Source organism: Carassius gibelio, chromosome A9, assembly GCF_023724105.1.
Source record: "Carassius gibelio isolate Cgi1373 ecotype wild population from Czech Republic chromosome A9, carGib1.2-hapl.c, whole genome shotgun sequence".
Classification (NCBI taxonomy): domain Eukaryota; kingdom Metazoa; phylum Chordata; class Actinopteri; order Cypriniformes; family Cyprinidae; genus Carassius; species Carassius gibelio.
The window spans coordinates 11142791-11162137 of record NC_068379.1 but is presented as its reverse complement, the minus strand read 5'-3'; the positions used below and the strand labels follow the sequence as shown (position 1 = coordinate 11162137).

General features: G+C 40.9%; 1 protein-coding gene across 1 annotated transcript in view; it reads left to right on the top strand.

Moving 5' to 3' along the window:
• Positions 1-8490, top strand: part of bpifcl (BPI fold containing family C, like) — a 47711-nt gene extending 39221 nt beyond the window's left edge. The window contains exons 10-16 of the mRNA XM_052606987.1: positions 2010-2069; positions 2544-2711; positions 3024-3091; positions 5601-5643; positions 5765-5828; positions 7523-7599; positions 7721-8490. Coding sequence (XP_052462947.1) covers positions 2010-2069; positions 2544-2711; positions 3024-3091; positions 5601-5643; positions 5765-5828; positions 7523-7599; positions 7721-7768 — 528 coding nt within the window. The 3' untranslated portion in view covers positions 7769-8490. The remainder of the gene's footprint in view (positions 1-2009; positions 2070-2543; positions 2712-3023; positions 3092-5600; positions 5644-5764; positions 5829-7522; positions 7600-7720) is intronic.
• The last annotated feature ends 10857 nt before the right edge of the window (positions 8491-19347 follow it).

The window sequence follows — 19347 nt, the reverse complement described above, 5'->3', positions numbered from 1 at the left end:
ATGGAGGCATAAAGTCAGGGGAGATAATTAATCAGAATACTTACCAAAATTTACTCCTGTTCACGCTCACCTTCTCTGGAAGATTCGGTGGGTGATTCAGATTTCTCTTGGCACAGCGATTAGAAGACTTACAGGTTGCTCATGTGACATCTACGTCATCAAGTTCAGTTTGAGTCTGCGCAGTACACCCGACCCGAAGGAAGTGCGTGCTTCTAATTGACTTCACTTGTCTCCGTTGAATCCAATGGGGTCGCTGTGTCCATTTCTTTTAAAGTCTATGCTTACGACAGACATGAAAGAGAAGACCATGCTGAATAAAGTCGTAGTTTTTGCTATTTTTGGACCAAAATGTATTTTTGATGCTTCAGAAAATTATAACTGACCCTCTGATGTCACATGGACTACTTTGATGAGGTTTTTCTTACCTTTCTGGACATGGACAGTATACCATTCACACAGTTTCAATGGAGGGACTGAGAGCTCTCGGACTAAATCTAAACTATCTTAAACTGTGTTCCAAAAATAAACGTAGGTCTTACGGGTTTGGAACGACATGAGGGTAAGTTATTAATGACATAATTTAGCAAATTGGGCGAACTTACTCTTTAAGTATCAAGCCTTTCATAGTTTGTAACATTAATGTGACTATAGTGCCAAAATGTGTTAAAAATAGGCCTAACCTATAACATGCAACAATAAACCAGCTTTTCAATGTTTATTTATTTATTTATTTATTTTTCTATGGCATAATGCACACATCCTTAAAGTTAATATCCCAATTTTTGTACGATTACTAGTTTTTCATGTCGCAGGTTAAGCCTATTATCCTTGATTTCTCATAAATTATTTTGTTCAAGGTATTTTTTTTTTTAATGGTGCGAATAAAGTCTCATGAACAAGCGGCCTTGTACACATATATATGTATGCTTGTACAGTGGACCAACGGACATGGTCCGGATTTTTTGGGAAAAATTTTCATTAGCCTGTAGATGATCCAAAAGAAACATCTTAATACAACATAAGGAAATTGTGTAGTTTTAATGGGTTCATAATCACTGTTTAATTACCATAACATGCAGTAAGAGCCTTTGTGTAAATTACATTTTATTTTGGTGCACCCCTAAATAAATACATTTTCTAACGATTTTTAAGGATGTTATAATGTTATATCATGAAGTTAGGTTTGTTTTATTTTGTTATTTGATCAAAATATAATTGCAGTTAGTTTGCAAACTCTCCCTTTGCGCCACCTAGTGGTAGTTTCGTGAACGACTTTAACACAAGACTGACTTGCAGGGCAAGCGTCATTTTGGTGAGGATGATTTCACCAAGTACAACATGTTCCTGGAACAACATTCCAATCAACCAATCAGAATAGACATGTATTTTCAGGAAATATCTGTTTAAGGCTTACAATCAGGGTTAGGTGCTTCTTCACCCTTGTTAATCAGCTGTAATTTCTCATTGATTTTAGGAATAAATTATGGGTAGGGTTAGGTTTAGGGTAGGGATTGGGTTAAATCTATATTTTTGGACAATAATGTTGATCCAGGATCATCAGAAGATGTTGATCCAGGAACATGTCTTACTTGGCAAAATAACGGCGACCGACTTTCAGTTAACGCCATGGCCCTGCAGCGGAATTAGGTGTTTTAGTTGGCCACCTACTGTAGAATATGGTCATGCAGAATTAACGACTTTATAAGTACTAATAAACAGCCAATGTGTTAATAATAACCATGATAAGCAACTAGTTAATAGTGAGAATTGGTGTCTATACTAAAGTGTTACCAATAAATAAATAAATACTTCTATCAAATCAAACAAAAACAAGATGGCATCTGTGTTGGTAGAGTTGTGTACCTTGATTGACCTACAAGGGATTGTGATGCCTTATATGAAACTGAACATAATAGAAATTAAGGGTATTAATTTAAAATAAATTGAGATAAAGAGATTTACTAATCAAGTCACTCATTCAGCCATCTTTTATTATGTGTCAATCATAGATACCGAAGAGTTTCCCATTACATCTGAACACCAGCCAGTTTGGTGCTTTCATTCCACAGGTCAGTATGCTGTGTATACAGGTTGTGATATTGGAAGTAAAAATTTAACCTGTTAACCTGCACAAGGATGCCAGCATCCTGAAACATTCTTTGTTTGTTTTGAATATATTAGTTCAAAGTTACTGTTATAAACTGCTATAATGTTATAAAGTAAAACAATGTTAGTAACTTGACAAACAATACATGATTAAAATGATCTACATCCCAAGCTTCAATCTGTCTTACTATATAATTTACTGTTTAAATAACTTTTAGTAACAAAAATGTACTAATAAGATTTATCAGAAGTTATATTAATTGATATATAATTATTATAAAAATATCTCATAACTAACTACACATAATACAGCCACATATGTTGATGAAACACCAATTAGGCCTTATGTGTCCATCTCTGTCCGTTACATGTTCTATAGTTTCTACAAGTTGTTATCCAGATGAATAATTTGATTTCTTTAAAAATTGTTTGTTCAGCTGCGCACATTATATCCCAACATGGAGATGCAGGTGCTCTTATATGCCAGTAAGACGCCACTATTCTCCTTCAGTTCAGGGATGATAGACCTTCATGTATCTGCTGCAGCCAAGTTCTCAGCTGTTCAACCTGATGGCATGCTGGTGCCTCTTTTCAGACTGGATGTGGTGAGTTTTGTCTTTGGATAAAATAATGTAAAAAAAAAAAAAAAGGTAAGAAGGACTCGCTTATTCTCACAGTAAGTACATAGTAACAGTTAGTACTGCAGCTGCTAATATTTGTAAAAAATAAAATAAAATAAAAATAAATCTGTACAAATGCTAGTTGGCAACACCTGTAACCAACTGTAAATAGATGCTGAAAACTTTTATAACATTATATATTCACTGAATTGGTCAAAATGTGATTTATGTAAAAGATATCAGCAATTCAGCTTAAAATTGAATAGCTTAAGTGTTCCTCTCATACTCCCCCCGCAGGATGGCAGCTTCAGTGGAAGTGCTTTGATTGACAATAAACACCTTACTGGAGATTTTAAAATGAAAAAGTGAGTAATATTGATATTTGTTAAATTAAAGTCGCAAGCAATTATGATCTATTCACGGGTGGGTCTAAATGGTAGCCAGGTGTGACACTGGCCGAATAGAAATCTGATTGTGTGTGTGTGTATGTTTTGGACTAATATACAAACCCGATTCCCAAAAGGTTGGGACACTGTACAAATTGTGAATGAAAATAGAATGCAATGATGTGGAAGTTTAAATTTTTCATATTTTATTCAGAATACAACAAAGTATTTTTTTAAGTCTTTTTATAACAGTCTGCAAACGTCTGGGGACTGAGGACACAAGTTGCTCAAGTTTAGGAATATGAATGTTGTCCCATTCTTGTCTAATACAGGCTTTTAGTTGCTCACCTGTCTTAGGTCTTCTTTGTCGAATCTTCCTCTTTGTGATGGGCCAAATTTTTTCTATGGGTGAAAGATCTGGACTGCAGGCTGACCATTTCAGTTCCCGGATTCTTCTTCTACACAGCCATGATGTTGTAATTGATGCAGTATGTTGTCTGGCATTGACATGTTGGAAAATGCAAGGTCTTCCCTGAAAGAGACGACGTCTGGATGGGAGCATATGTTGTTCTAGAACTTGGATATATCTTTCAGCATTGATGGTGCCTTTCCAGATGTGAAAGCTGCCCATGCCACACGCACTCATGCAACCCCATACCATCAGTGATGCAGGCTTCTGAACTGAACGCTGATAACAACTTGGGTTGTCCTTGTCCTCTTTAGTCTGGATGACATGGCATCCCAGTTTTCCAAAAAGAACTTCAAATTTTGATTCGTCTGACCACAGAACAGTTATCCACTTTGCCACAGTCCATTTTAAATTAGCCTTGGCCCAGAGAAAACGCCTGTGCTTCTGGATCATGTTTAGATATGGCTTCTTTTTTGACCCATAGAGTTTAAGACAATGTTTTCTTGAAGTATTCCTGACCCCATGTTGTGATTTCAGTGTGATGCAGTGGCGTCTAAGGGCCCAAATTTTAGGAGCATCCAGTATGGTTTTCCGGCCTTATTCCCTTACGCACAGAGATTGTTCCAGATTCTCTTAATATTTGGATGAAATTATGCACTGTAGATGATGATATCTTCAAACTCTCTGAGAAACTCCTTTTTGATATTGCTTCACTATTTTTCGCCGCAGCATTGGGGGAATTGGTGATCCTCTGCCCATCTGGACTTCTGAGAGACACTGCCACTCTGAGAGGCTCTTTTTATACCCAATCATGTTGCCAATTGACCTAATAAGTTGCAAATTGGTCCTTGGATGTTTAACTTTTCCGGCCTCTTAATTTGCTAAATGTCCCAACTTTTTTGAACGTGTAGTTCACATGAAATCCAAAATGAGCTAATATTTGGCATAACATTTCAAAATTTCTCACTTTCAACATTTGATATTGTTATCTATATTCTATTGTGAATAAAACATAAATTTATGAGATTTGTAAATTATTCCATTCCTTTTTACTCACAATCTGTACAGTGTCCCAACTTTTTTGGAATCGGGTTTGTAGAACAAACTTCCTTAACTTTATTAATGTGTAGTGTAGCTACTGGGGTAAATTACACTATGAATACCAAAACCTTGAGAAAATGGGTCCCACTTTATATTGTGTCCCTAATGCCTGCGTACATACATAGTAACTAGATGTGTACATATTATGTAACCACAGTGGTACACATTGGTACATAGTATCTACAGCTGTAATGTTTGTGCAACTAACAGCATGTTTTGGTAAAGCAAGTGTTATATTTTATATTAGGTTTATCATGTAATTACTCTGATGTTACACAGCAGTGGCCAGTAAGTTAGGCTTAGCACGTTAATTGTGGTTGGTGTCCAGAATGTTACACAGTTACAAAGTGGACAGTTACTGAGGAGTTACCATGTAAGTACACTGGTATTACAATGGTGCACCAACTCCCACTTTACATATTCCTAAACCTAGCCATCTCCACCCCCTGGATCCCATTCTCACCCCTAAACCTACCCATCTCCACCCTCTAGATCAAATGGTTCTAATTACTCTTATATTGTTGTTACAAAATGTAGTTATATAATTCCTGTTAAACAAATTCTTAGGGAAGTGAAAAAAGTGCTGTTACCAATGTCATGTTACACATTTGTACTTACACAATCCATCCTGAGGGTTGTTACATGTGTGTAGTTGTAGAAATATTACAGCGGTAGATACTATGTACCAATGTGGACTTACACTGTGGTTCCATAATTATTCAAGACAGTCAGTACTCAATAAAAAATAACATGACATTTTCATGATCCCTCTTATTTTGTTAAAATTATGAACATTTTGCATATTCTGCATGGGGTATGTAAACTTATGAGCACAACTGTATTATATTATAAACTTTATATGAGATTAATATTAATATCGTTTATATTAACAGCTTGATGGATTACTTAGCCACTCATAATGTAAATGTTATGTTTGTAAAACTCTGCATCTTCCTTTTCCCTGAATTCTGAATCAAGTTTAACACTGACTGTTGGATCATCTGAGATTGGTGATTTCAAGGTAAGATCCGATGAAATATAATAATCAATTACCAGACACTGATGATTCATGTCATATAACATTGATCTACCAAAATAAATATACGTTTTGTTTTCTTTGTGTTATGTTTCAATGTACACAGACTGCCGTGATCGAGCAAATGTTAGTGATTGCAGTAAACAGTTTTGCAATCCCAAAACTAAATGGTAAACATTTCGAATTATATTGCATTAATTATAATCTGTTTCATTATTTAAAGTATTCATAAGTGTGTAAATTTCCTTCCAAAGGAAAGTTTGGAAACTGTACAGTCATGGATAAAAGTTTTTGAAGTGACATAAATTTTGTGCTTTGCAAAGTCTACTTCTTAAACTGTTGTGGTTTTCATTCACAGTGTTCCTATATTATTGTGTAGAATGATCAGATGCATTTTAAATAATTGCTAAAAGCTTCATCTGCAAAAAAATAAAAAAAATAAATAAATACTTTTCGCGAAAAAACAAAAACAAACTAATTTGACTCTTTTGTATCCTGACACAAAATGACCAGCTAACATTAATTGATTAATCATATCAGCAGCACATGTGAAAGTGTGAATGAGTACTAGTCAGATTAATAACTATCATAGTAATTAGACTGTAAGAGCAGACTGATTACTATAAAAGGAGGGAAGAAACACGTGCAGCCATCATCACTTTGCATCACAATGGCCTCACTTGCAAGGAAATTGCTACAAGGAGTTTAGAGACCATTTACCAGATCATCAAGAACTTCAAGGAGAGCGGTCAGACTTCAGTGAAGAAGTCTTCATGAAGTTCAAGAGTGTGCAGCCAAGTGTCTGGTCCGTCTCCTCCTGAGGTGGCAGCTACAGAATCGTGTCACCAGCAGTGCAAAGCTTGCTCAGGAAGGGCACCAGGTTGGTGTGAGAGCATCTGCTATGGCCTGGTGTCAAGAAGGGCATCAAAGAAGCCATTTCTCTCCAAGAAAAATATCAAGGAAAGACTGAAATTCTGCAGGAATAAAATGATTGGAGAGCAGAAGAGTGGTTCAAAGGTATTTTCTGAAGCTGAAGCTCCCTTCCGACTGTTTGGGATATCTGGAAAATCAATTGTTCAGAAAAGAAAAGTTGAGCGCTAGTCCTGTGATGTGTCAACAGTGATGCACCCTGAGACCATCCATGTGTGGGTTTTCTTTTCAACCAAAGGAGTGGGTCTCTCATAATTCTGCCCAAAAGCACTGCCATGAATAAAGAAAGGTACCAAAACATGCTGCAAGATCGACTTCTTCCAACGATCCATGAGCAATTTGGTGATGATCAGTGCATTTTTTGCAGCATTATGGAGCACCATGTCAGGAAGCAAAAGTAATAAAGATGTGGCTTGAAGATCATTGAAATTTTTGATCCATGGACAGGCAACTACCCGGATCTCAATCCCATAGAGAACCTGTGGTCAGTCCTCAGAAGGCGGTTTACAAGCAGAAGCCCAAAAATTGTGATCAACTCTGAGAACTAACTAACTAGGCAAGAATTGATCACCATCAGTCGGGATTTGGCCCAGAGGCTGATATTCAGCATGCCAGAGCAAATTGCAGAGGCTATAAAGAACAGTGGTCAACACTGTAAATATTGACTTAAATTTTGTTTTGTCAATAAAAGCCTTTAAAACTTATGATATTCTTATCATTGTTTTTCACTATACCATAGTAACGTGGAAAAACAATCTTCAAATACTGAAGCAGCAAACTTTGCAAATCACAAAATTTATTGGCCATAAGTGTAGACATTGAAAACTTGGTTTTAGAAAGGAATTATTGTTATCACGGTCCGAGCATTGATGATGCGAGGACCCACTTGGAATTGTTTTGTTTATCATCATTATTATTGTACTTTGTATTGTAGATTACCTGAAGACTGGCTTTCGTCTACCCACACTGCAGCACTTTAGTTTGGTTAATTCTAAATTGCTTATAAAAAATGTGAGTACTATTAAGTTACTATTACTATTGAGAGTTTGAATTGTGTTTGTTATTGAAAAGTTGTTAGAAAGCAACTCAGTGGTAGTCTAAATTAGTTTTTCACTTTGTAACTCTCTTTCAGGGCTTTGTGGTCATTTTTACTGATGTTGAAGACTCTTGGACAGTCTAAATGAAAACTGAGGTCTAAATGTCTTGAAATAACCACTTAACTGGAGTCAATCTGCCTGGATAAGTAATCTGGCTTGCAAGGAAGGGTGGTGTGTTCAGGGACAAAATTCCCTCATTCCCTCATAATCCATTATCTGTCATGTTTATGTTGTGTTCTATTGACTTAAGTCAAGTCATTAAGTTTTTATTGTTGGTGTATCCTCCTCCCCTATGTAAATTTCTGGTTCTTTATTGCCTTGGTTTTTGATTGTCAATTATTCCAATTTGTACTGTTTATGCACATCTGCTTTTAGTCTTGGTCTCTATATACATACACACTCTGGATGTGTGTGTGGCCTCATTCACTGTTCCCTACATTAGTCATCTAATAGATTACAGTTGAAAGAGTGAATGGAAATGAGTAAGTATATTCAGACACTGAGTGTGCGGGAAGGGCAGCCGCTTTTCTGTAGTTTATGCTTGCTTTTTAAAAATTATTTGAAACCTAGCAATCTGGCAGCTCCAGTAGTTAAGGAAAAATGCCCTATTAAAATGTTATAGGGTGTTATTTCGGACACATCCTCTGATTCGTTCTGTTCATTGTCTGTTCTTTTTTAAATGTAGCCATGTTTCATTAAGCTAGTCAATCTGTAGTGTTTTTGCTGTTCTTTTGGACATAATGTTCTTTTTACCTTTTATCTTGTATTTTCTTCCATGCTTAATAAAGCTGCAAATAGATCCATAGATCTACTCCTTTCTCTGAGAAACTTAAGAGTATCTATGTAGGCCTTTTGGGTACAACACATGATGGATACAGATGAACAGCATGGGAGATCTTCACACTAGATGAACAGGTTATAATGTCCAACATGAAAGTGAAAGTGACATGTCATACAGCCAAGTATGGTGACCCATTCTCGGAATTCGTGCTCTGCATTTAACCCATCCAAAGTGCACACACACACAGTGAACCCACACACACCATAAACCATTTATGCTGCAGTGCCCGGGGATCATCTGGGGGTTCAGTGCCTTGCTCAAGGGCACCTCAGTCATGGTATTGAGGGTAAGGATGGGTGTCGATAAGGTTTTAATGGTATTACTACTCTTACCGATACTGCTTAACGGTCCGCTTCTTTAACGGTATTCTTATCGGTACTTTGTGTTGTGTTACTTTGTGTTGTGTCAGGCAGTCGAAAACTTTGCATTTCTCTGTCTGCACATAATGCACTTTTGAAAGATGCTTTGACAGATTGCTTGTGTTTCCGCCCTTACATGCAAAAATTTTGTTGCACTTATGACAACCAGCATTATCTGCATCAACTCTAGTGAAGTATAACCACACTGCGCTTGCGGCATTCTGAAAAGTTAAGATGTTTTTAACTCGATGTGTTGTAGATGCGCCTGGGAAAAAAATTAGCTCGTCGCACCGCGTGCGCGTCATGACTGGATCGCTTCCATTATGAGGCCGGTGACACACTGGATGCGTGGCGCAAGCGTCTCAGCCGCGTGGCGTGTCGGTTTTTAATTCGGCTCCCATGTTAACAGGTTAGAGCTTACAGACCGCCTGCGTGAGACGCGCGTCTCAGGCGCGGCTCGAGCCGCGCGGCAAATGCTTGCTTGCTAGAAATAGAACCGACGCCTATTTTTACCACGACACGCGCGCGTGTTGGAAGCTTTTCCAGGCTAAATATAATAGGAAAATGTGTTTAAATGTCATTTTGTACACAAATACATATGAATTCCTGATATTTTGATATTTGAAAGTCTATAGGTTGACATAAATTCAGATATAAATGTAATAAAAAAAAATAATAATAATTATCGATTTTCAAATATTGCACCTGTCAAACATAATCTATTTCGCCGTCAATACTTTTGACGGTGTCCTTTATCAGTAGGCATAGGTGTAGGTGTGTAGAAAAAAGTATATATTGTTGTAATGAAGACATGAGCCTGGTCTGTCAACGGTCTCCCTCTACAGCAGCAGCGCGCCAGTGCCGCGTCAGGCACGCTTCTGGTGTGTAAAGACACAGAATCCGCCACGCTTCTGGGACGCTTCAGACACGCGGCGCTCATGCCACGCAGCCAGTGTGTCACCGGCCTCATTTACACTGAACACGTGTGCGGCGCATTACGGCTGCGACATGGCTACCGGAGCTGCATGCCCTGATAAACCTAGCAACACAATGGATAAATCCCATGAAGGAACTCGCACAGGGCGGAAAGGCCTCAGCCGTCGCGCACCCTGTATGAAACTAGAAACTAGTGGATGACGCCCCACAGAGGCACCGCCTATGTATTCGTGGTAAGCTGAAATGGCTGCCACGTAAACCTTTAAAGTGGCTGGTGTAACGCCATCCGAAAAACGCTCCTGGAGGAACTCCAGCACTGAAGCCACTGATACGCTTTGCCCTCTAAAGCGAATCTGAGGAACTTCCTGTGTCTCTTGACGATCTGAATATGGAAATACGCATCCTTCAGATTCAGTGAGAATAGATTTTACCGTCAACATCTTGAATTTGCTCGGCCTGAGTGCAAGATTCAGACGGCGTAAATCCAGAATGGGCCGTAATCCGCCGTCGTTTTTGGTACCACGAAATAACGGCTGTAAAAACCTGTCTCCATCTGAGAGGGGTGTACTTCTTCTATATCCCCTTTGCTCAGCAGAGCTGACATTTCCTGTCGCAGCACCGCCATTTCCGTAGACTTCACCGTAGTGGAAAGAATTCCGCGGAAAGGAGGCGGGCCTTTTCGAAACTGAATGGTGTATCCATGACAAATCGTGCGTAACACCCATTGAGAAATGCCGGGCAAGCGTTCCCACGCGGCCCGAAACAGTATTAGCGGTTTCAAAACTTCCGCTCCCTGCAACGCTGTCATACGCGTTAAAACGGCCGGACACGAAAAACCTGTGGTGTTCGTGCACCGGGGAAGCGTATGCGCAAGAGTCGTTGCGTCCCGTTGAGTATAATCCTGAAACGTGTCCACGGCAGGAATTAGGCCAACAGATGGAACATCGGGCTCTGCCGCTAGCGAGAAAGCGGCGGCTGCGCAAGCCGTCAAAAACGGGCCGTTTGTGTAGGGTCCTTGAGTCGTCCCTCGAATTCCGAAAGCAGGATTTCGCAGAGTGTCTGAGGGAGCGTCTGACATTACAGCTCGATCCAATGCTGCTCGAGGCGCTGTTTGCGGCGAGACAGTCAATGTTTGAGCATGGGGACTGCAATGAGAGTGTAGGATGCGCGAAAGCGGTCCAACAGCGCTCTCTAGCGGAGGGCACAGTCCCTGGCAAGCAGCAAAAAGATCAGGAGCTGCTATTCGGTGCCCGAGAACGAGAGGCCTTTGCCGTCGAGGTCAGGTTCAATCTCTTTCGTTGACGCTGGTGCGCCGGAGGAAAAACCCTAGGGCCCCAGTCCTTACGAGGAGGCGCCATAGATGTGGGCTCCTCTCGAGAGGCTGCTCGCTGACGGTGAGAGGAGGTTGAGCGAGAACGCGCGGGCGCTTGCCGGCGTTCAACCTCTCTGGGTCTGCGGGGAATCAGCTGGCGGAAAGCGGCTGATTGCTGTTTCGCTGCCCTGAACTTCTCCACTTCCATGCCGCGGCCGAACTAGGCGCAAGGTGTTCGGCGAGAGTCTCTTCCACCGGGGGCATCATTGTGTAGCCATGGTCCGCCATATCAGAAACGGTGGCGAAATCCGCGGCCGCAGCATTAGTGATCCGTGCCGAAAACGGCTGTTTCCAGGACCTCGAAACCTCCTGGTGGAGGTCCGGGAAAAAAGGTAAAGGCCTCCGGGGCTGTGTAGGTGTCCGACTAGTTAGAAAACGGTCGTCCAGCTTAGAAGAAGGTTGGGCCTCGGCCTTGTCAACCTCCCAGTCTAGCCCCAATTTACCCACCGCACGAGAAACCACGTCCAACAGCTCACTGTAGGAGGGGGAAACACGCCTCTCCTGTCCGCTAGGAGGAAGAGGGCTAGTGTCGGTCGTGAAGTCCTCAGACCCCGAGGCCGCGGTGGATAAAACGTCGTCGTCATAGCGTCCACAACCGAAGGAGATGGCGGCGCATGCCTCCGGTGTGGGAAGTAAATCCTCATTAGAGAAGACGACAGGCTCAGTATAATTTTTATTCTGCAGCAGGGTAGGGGAGAGCGAGCGATGTGGAGAATATTCCAGCGCTGCGCTGTCCACGAAATCCATGTCGCACGTGTCACCCCAGGCCCTCGCCTCGTGCGGTGCCTCGGCAGTCGCAGAGGTGACCTGACGGGGGTTAGACTCGAGGGCGACATTTGAGAATACTTCCACCCTAGAGCGCAGTACTCTGAGCCGCAGGCCATCACAATGGGGACAGGAAGAAAGGCCGCTAAGCACCGCCTGTGCGTGATGTAGACCAAGACATACTACGCACCTGTCATGAGTGTCCCCCGCTTTGATGTACCTGGTACATGGCTCCTTGCATTTGCGAAAACTCATCGCGTCCGCGAAGAGGAGTTAACACTGCTCGAAGAGATCGCTGGAGAACGTGAGATGATAGGGCACAGATGATTCGCTATTCCTGAAGGAATGAAATCTGAAATGGCGCGCTGCACCCAGGTATATCATGCGTGCGCATGCGTAGGGTGGTGCTATGCGCCATTTGGCCAATAGGATTGGCGGGATGGTATAGGGCTTCAGACATTCGTCACACCGGAGGTGTTCCCATACGTGGTGACGTCACCGCAGCATCGAAGTGACCTATGATAGGGAAATCACGTGGTCTCTCGCATCCAGTCGCTCCGCTTCTGATATGCTCCTGGTGTGAGTTGGCACTGCGTGGAGGACGGAATAAAACCTTGTCGCAGCCGTAATGCACCGCACACTTGTTCAGTGTAAATGAGGGGTGATAGATCTCGCAGATCTCACAGACAGACGTCTTAATATGATCGCACATTACAAATGTGTGGTAAGATAAAATGTGCAGGATAACATTATTAAGCAAATCTCTTCGCCATCGTCTCTCTCTATTATCAAGCGGGACTATTCATACTGTGTGCGCGCGCCGCGCTCGTTCTTGTTGTGTGTGTGATTGACAGACAGCCTCCGCGGAGCGCCTGACAGATCTCGCAGATCTCACAGACAAACGTCTTAATATGATCGCACATTAGAAATGCTTGGTGAGATAAAATGTGCACGATAACATCATTAAACAAAAAATATATAGTACACTGATTTTTTCCCCCTCCAGTACCGAAAGCAGAACCGAGACCGTCAGATCTTACTGATACTACGGTCTTTCATAATTTATCCCCGGGGCCAGTTTAATACCGGGTTTCGGTACCCATCCCTAATTGAGGGTGGAGAGTATTACACACTCTACCTGAGCAACACTACTACTACACTAAAAGTAATGGTATTTTATTAAATATGCTAGCAGATTCATACTATAACATCTAAGCCCTGAAACTCCACAATAACCAATAACATTAGACACAATTATGCAGATGAAAACAGCCATTGTCCTCTACACCCTTGTAAGGCCTTTGCAAACGAGATATACCAAATCTGCAGAGCAACACATTCCACAGATCAGGGAAATTCCACACTGAGTCATCAGGAAGTCGTAAAAATAACAATTTTGTAGATGTCACAGTTACTGTATGTAACTTGCAGCTGCACGTTCATAGTGGTAGCAGAAAAACACTGGGAACAAGTGGAGGGAAACAGGTAAAATCCATCACATTGTGCAGATGACTTATCTGGTTCCTGGAGTCTTGCCCCAGTGGCCATCTATGAGACAATATATATATATATATATATATATATATATATATATATATATATATATATATATATATATATATATATACAGTACAGACCAAAGGTTTGGACACACCTTCTCATTCAAAGAGTTTTCTTTATTTTCATGACAATGAAAATTGTAGATTCACACTGAAGGCATCAAAACTATGAATTAAAACATGTGGAATTATATATGGAATTATATACATAACAAAAAAGTGTGAAACAACTGAAAATATGTCATATTGTAGGTTCTTCACCTTTTGCTTTGATTACTGCTTTGCACACTCTTGGCATTCTCTTGATGAGCTTCAAGAGGTAGTCACCTGAAATGGTCTTCCAACAGGTCTTCCCGCTCTGCACACTTTAGGCTTCAAAACCGCTATTGAGGAGTCTATGGGTGACGTCACGGACACTAAAAAAAAAATAATAATAATTATCGATTTTCAAATATTGCACCTGTCAAACATAATCTATTTCGCCGTCAATACTTTTGACGGTGTCCTTTATCAGTAGGAATAGGTGTAGGTGTGTAGAAAAAAGTATATATTGTTGTAATGAAGACATGAGCCTGGTCTGTCAACGGTCTCCCTCTACAGCAGCAGCGCGCCAGCGCCGCGTCAGGCACGCTTCTGGTGTGTAAAGACACAGAATCCGCCACGCTTCTGGGACGCTTCAGACACGCGGCGCTCACGCCACGCAGCCAGTGTGTCACCGGCCTCATTTACACTGAACACGTGTGCGGCGCATTACGGCTGCGACAGCGACATGGCTACCGGAGCTGATCGTGCCCATTCTAGCCGCGACGCGGCGCGTTTCAGAAGCTTCCCAGCAGTGTTTAAAACCGCATCCGACCCGTTTTCCGACAGCAGCACTAATTAAAATCCGCACCCGACCCGACCCGCTTAAAATAGAACCGACACCCGACCCGCACCCGAAATCAAATCAGTTAAGCAAATCACATTAGACACACTTTTTTCGAATTTTATTGCCAGGTCATACAGAAGTTATTTATGGAAAACTCTTTTAAAAATATACATTTTTATACATTGTATCTTAATTTTGATCAATGTTTTATCTATCAATTGCCCATATTTAATAAATAAGAAGCAAATATATAGCAGACAATGAAATAACCTTAGTGTAATGACAGAATTACAAAAAAATATTTTGCTACCTAAAATTTAAATATTTTTTTGTATCACGCATGCATGCATGTCTATTTCCCTCATATTAAATATAAAACGCATGCTGATATTTTCCAATGTCTGGACTCCTTTATTAATGGAGTAGGCTATATAAACAGACGTTTCAATATACTGGTATTAAATGCATTTTCTGATAATTTATATTTCACTTTTTTACTGCAAATGTCGAAATTCGTGCTCTTTGGTCCATCAGTCACTGATCACATTAGAATAAAATATCTCATAATAAAATACAAAATTGACTGATTTATGAATGTATATGCTCATCAGTCGGAAATACAGATAAAAGCTTTCATTTGATGTATTTTTGATCCTGAAAGAAAACAGAACAACAAAAGAGCGAATCATACCACCGTCTGAGGTTGTGCTTCAAGTCGAACGCACACATTTATTAATCCTTCACAGCTGAGCATCGCGAGAGGCGGATCTGCGCCAGAGCGCGCATGTAAATGAGCTGCACAAAGTAAAAAAAAAAACAACAACCCTGGATAGCCTAGATTAGGCCCATATTCACAAATGTGTTAGCTATGGAATGAAATATCTGATATTCCGATTGTCAAATACATGCAAGTGGAAGTGTATTGTTGTTTAAACACCTTTATAACGTTATGCGCAATATAATTTTATGACACAAATTTTAAAATAGGCTTAAATCAAACACATTTTAATTCAGATTCTGTATATATATATATATATATATATATATATATATATATATATATATATATATATATATATGAACGGAAACAAAGGGGGAAAAAAAAAACAGCTGGCTGATCTTAACTGATCTTAACGTCTGTTAACTATGACTCATGCAGCCGTTCGCGCCATGGTGATTTTTTTTAAAAGTGGAACGTAGGCCTATTTTTACGTTTGCACGTGACTGTTTTGAACCCGTGTTTAGACCCGTGTTTCCCGTGTCTGACCCGACCCGCACCCGTATCCGACACAGTTGGATATTTTTCACCCGTTTAAGACAATTTTGCGGGTCACCCGTCGGGTACCCGCAGGTACCCGAACCCGTGCAGCACTCTAACACACACACTCAACAGCTACACAGAGATTCGCAGCAGAAATGGCGAGTCAGTAGCAATCCGATGAAAAGTTGGCATTTTCAAGGTGGAGATATAAGTACTACTTCAAATTCATTGTGGTCCAAGGCAAGAACGTGCATGTAATGTGTAGATGTAATGTGTGACACGCATCTACAAAGCTAGTGGTCAAAAACACTCTTCCTACAAAGATAATACTTGAAGCGCAGGATAAAACTCTTGCTGTCTGTTGACATGCAATAAATATCGAAAGTTATGTACGAACACCTGTCTGTTCTACTCATTTCAACTGACTTGTGAAAACTGCAACAACAAAAAAAAAAAAATCTGTTACCCTATTTTTTTTTTTTTTTTTTTTTTTTTTTTTTTTTTTACAGTAACGCAAATAGTTACTTTCCCTGGTGAGGAGTTACTTTTATTATAGAGTAATTCAGTTACTAGCGCAGTTACTTTTTGGAACAAGTAGTGAGTAACTATAACTAATTACTTTTTTAAAGTAACCTTCTCAACGTGTTTACAACTGGAGACACTCCTAGTCCGTAAGAAGCTCTTCAGAATGGCCTTGTAGCAGTTTTAACTGAAAACAGTATTACACAGCTTAGAAATTATGTACTGAAGTTTATATATATATATATATATATATAATACTGTGTTCAGTTACCTGATGATCCTCGACTGTCTTTCTGTCTTGTGATGGTTGTGCATGAGTCCCTTGTTTGTCCTGAACAGTTAAACTGAGCAGCGTTCTTCAGAAAAATCTTAAGGTCCTACAGATTCTTCAGTTTTCCAGCATCTTTGCATATTTGAACCCTTTCCAGCAGTGACTTTATGATTTTGAGATGCATCTTTTCAGACTAAGGACATTTGATATGAAGATATGAGGTTTGAGCTTCTTCCCTGTCTACAACTGCTGTGGTAAGTTCATTCCTTTTTCTTATTAGAAGTGTTGAAGGAAAGGCATTTCACAAATAGACACATTTTTAGAACGGGTCGACACACCCATTGTTAGACCAGAGACCGTAGAAATCCGGTGGGGGGAGAATTAACCGGGAAACAAGGATTTTCAGGTACAATACAGTGACAGTGTAGATCAGGAGATCATGGAAATTCAAGCATTACAAATAAAAGACACTTTTTGACACTGTATAATCATGCATTCTTGATTGTTTGTGGTTTTCCCTTTTGGGAAGAGGTAAAACTTGTTATATTTACAGTTGATCACTAGGTGGGACCATTAACCATTTAGATGGGCCTGTGCAAAAAAAAAAAAAAAAAGCTTAGTTTCTGGCTTGTATTTCAAGGTAAAGGGTTAATGGTCCCACCTAGTGACCAACTGTAAAAAATGTTACCTCTTCCCAACAGGGAAAACCACCAACAATCAAGAATCTCTCAAACACACAAACACTATAATTTGCTGTTATACTACATATAACTCCATATACAAGCCAGAAACTAAGCCTTTTTTTTTTTTTTTTTTTGCACAGGCCTATCTAAAGTGTTAATGGTCCCACCTAGTGATCAACTGTAAAAATAACACATTTTACCTACGCCCAAAAGGGAAAACCAAAAACAATCAAGAATGCATGATTATATGGTGTCATGTTCGCGAATCATTTGAGACTATTTTTAACTTAAAAATACATTTTTATACATCATCGTTTCCGTTTATATAACGTGTGAATATATCCTCTATTGTATTCTACAACAAAAACAATCAGAGCGCCTCGCTATCACTAGTTTTATTTTGATCTCCCGGGTCCGCTATTAGCTTTTAGCCCGTTAGCATCAGCAAGCGTGGTTGCTGCTAACTGCGCTTACATTGCTAATACTCTATTCACACACATGACCACTGCTGTACTCACTGTTACTTGCTTTAATGGCAGATGAATGTCTCCACTCTATGCAGCTCGAGCTCGAGGCTGTGGGGAAGCAGATTCGCAACCTGGAGGAAAGGCATGCCCAGCTGAGAGAGCGGAGAGCCGCGCTGGAATCATCCCGGACTGACGCTCACAAGTCTGGGGTAAGTATTCAGCGTGCTGTTAACAGTCCCACCACGTCTACTCCGTGTGTTTCTCTGCACAGGCCCGGTGCACCCAGGACGCGATCTTCCCAGATGTCCTTCACTGCGACGCCGGGACAACACGGACCCTGGGTGCATCCACAGCGGAGGACGCGAGCCGGGTCCCGGGCGACGACTTCTCCCCCTCCTGCCTTCGAGATCTCCATCCGGAACAACTTCGCTCCCCTCCGCGAGACAGGATGCGACGCTGTGATCAACGGAGACTCCATCGTCCGACACGTAAGTGCTACGTTAGCCGAAGGTAAAGTGCACACTCATTGTTTGCCTGGTGCTCGTGTTCTCGATGTTTCTGCGCAGATACCCGTGATCCTGAACGCCGACGAGAGCCCCAGAGCGGTCGTGCTTCACGCCGGGGTTAACGACACCACGCTGCGGCAGACGGAGACGCTGAAGAGGGACTTCAGGAGCCTGATCGAGATGATCGTGACAGGACCACTGCCCACGTATCGACGAGGACACGAAAGGTTCAGTAGACTTTTTGCTTTAAATTAATGGTTGTTGTCATGGTGTAAAGAACAGAAACTGCTATTTGTTAATAACTGGAATCTTTTCTGGGAGCGTCCTAGGCTGTTTCGCGCTGATGGATTACACTCCAGCAGAGTACGTGAGTGGAATGGAGTGGCAACAATTTCCCCTCCGCGCTCAGAGCATTTAATAATCACTCTGCTCCAGCTCAGCTCCGGGTTCACTATTTCCCGCTCCCGCTCCACTCCGCGCTCAGTGATACCAGAAACACTGCTCCGCCTTCGCTCCGTGGCTAAAGTATTTCAGTATGTTTGAAATGTTATGTTCATAACGTAGCCTATGTAAAAAAATAAATAAATAAATAACAACAGGAGAGTTTCAAAGTGGCTTAGGCTATAGTGTGCAAACTTTTTTTCCTACCACATGCCAAACTAATAACATGGATGTCAGCATTGATATAATTACTGTATTCTGCTGTGCAAATTTTGTTTGTGATGAAAGTAACAGTACATTTTTATTTTATATACAGATCAATGCATTTCTTACAGATTTATGCTCATTCAAAATCAGATACAGATGAAGTAACACTGTAAGATTACATTTCTTTGAATGCATTGCGAAAGCGATTGCGTGTGAATGTGCTGTAACTGTTTAAATCATGCTTCGACCCGAAAATATTCAGTAAAAGGAACAGACAAACTCCTTGAGAACTAACCTATAACTTCCCGCTCGGCTATTGTCGTCATTGTAACCTTCTGATTTGAGAGATCGATCTGTATCAAGCTATAGTTAAATATGTTTAACGTGAATACTTGCTAAATATGCAGTTTTATTACGGGCCACTGGCATGAATTGTACTCGTGATGGAGCGGTGGTGGAGCGCTCTTGGAGCGAGTGAAAACCACAACGCTCCGACTTTTAAAAAATCCGCTCCTCGCTCCTGTCAAAATCACACCGCTCCACTCCACGCTCCGCTCCCACTCCTGCTTTCTGACAACATCTCCAGGACACTTCGCTCCTTGTG